General features: G+C 46.8%; 1 protein-coding gene across 1 annotated transcript in view; it reads left to right on the top strand.

The window, feature by feature from the left end:
* cacna1ha (calcium channel, voltage-dependent, T type, alpha 1H subunit a) overlaps window positions 1–1,338 on the top strand; it is a gene marked incomplete in the record, with an annotated part of 156,161 nt that overhangs the window by 95,568 nt on the left and 59,255 nt on the right. Inside the window, 2 exon segments of the mRNA XM_014006935.1 lie at window positions 303–541; window positions 636–1,138. Of these exon segments, the coding sequence (XP_013862389.1) occupies window positions 303–541; window positions 636–1,138 (742 nt within the window).

Below are 1,338 nucleotides of genomic sequence, written 5' to 3'. Positions count from 1 at the left end.
TTCTATTCTATTCTGAAAAAGGAGAATGTCCATCAAAAGAATAATAATTTCACAGCAAAGCAGCAGCTGAATTGTATCAGTGGGTGTAAAGAGGGATGCTGACAGAAGACCTCAGGCTGGTTTTAAATAAGTTATTGATCTTGTAGCTCCTGTGGTGATTTTCTGTTACTGTATTTCATCATTATTTTTGTTATTAACTTACAAAACAACTGGTCTTAATCTTTCCACCTAATTTAATTTCTGCGGGTTTTGATTTATTCTGAAGTTAGCTTTTTAATGTGCTTTTTATTTCCCTCAACCAGGTGGGCTCTTTCTTCATGATCAACTTGTGCCTCGTGGTCATCGCCACCCAATTCTCGGAGACAAAGCAAAGAGAGAACGCCCTGATGAGGGAACAGCGCGCTCGCTTCATGTCCAATGACTCGACCCTGGCCAGTTACAGTGAGCCAGGATCGTGCTACGAGGAGATGCTCCGATATATTAGTCACCTTTACCGCAAATTTCGACGCAGGCTGCAGAGGATGTACTACGGCTGGCACAGGTAAAACTCCTTGAAGAAATAAACATTGCCTTGGAAGGCAGAGGGTTAACTTTTCCTGTTTTCACTTATGTTTTGTGTCACATTCTTCGAACAGCAAACGACGTAAAAAGGTAAACCCGAACGGCAGTGGGTGTGGCAGCAACGGTGGCGGCAATGGTCATGGCCAGGGTTCCAGCAGAGTCTCTGGTCCGGGCACCGCAATCTGGCTGAGGCCGATCCACAACCTCCTGCAGAACCATCAGCATCAACACTGTCGCCTTAGCAACGGCGGGCAGCACACAGTCAGCGTGATGTCCACTGAGCACATGGACAAAGAGGGAACCGGGGAGGAGCTGGAGATGAAGGTCCGGGAAGGAAGTACAAATGGAAACGGCGGGGACAACCCGACCGTCGTCACTCAGGGAGTTGGGTCATTGCTCGGGCGACTAAATGGGGGGATGAACTATCCGACTATCCTGCCATCCTTCGTGTGTAGCTACAGCAGTAAGACGCCACCTTCTCACTCAAAGCAGAGCGGGCGCAGTCCGGAGCAGCGACCGCCAACGTCTGAACACACAGAGAYGCTGGCCAAGCTTTACCAACTCATGGGACAGCACAGTAAGGACAAAAACACACAAACACAACACTAGTCCTCAGTTCTGGTCCTAGAGTGCCACTATCCTGCATGTTCTCATTCTTTCTGTGATTTACAGCAGGTACAAAAACATGGTCATCACTTGTTTATTCAAAGTTAATAAATACAGCGGGTAAAATAAGTATTGAACACGTCACCATTTTTCTCAGTAAATATATTACTA

This window comes from Austrofundulus limnaeus, unplaced genomic scaffold (assembly GCF_001266775.1).
Source record: "Austrofundulus limnaeus strain Quisiro unplaced genomic scaffold, Austrofundulus_limnaeus-1.0 Scaffold38, whole genome shotgun sequence".
Taxonomy (NCBI): domain Eukaryota; kingdom Metazoa; phylum Chordata; class Actinopteri; order Cyprinodontiformes; family Rivulidae; genus Austrofundulus; species Austrofundulus limnaeus.
The sequence above is the reverse complement of the archived record's forward strand: the minus strand, read 5'-3'. Positions and strand labels throughout refer to the sequence as shown.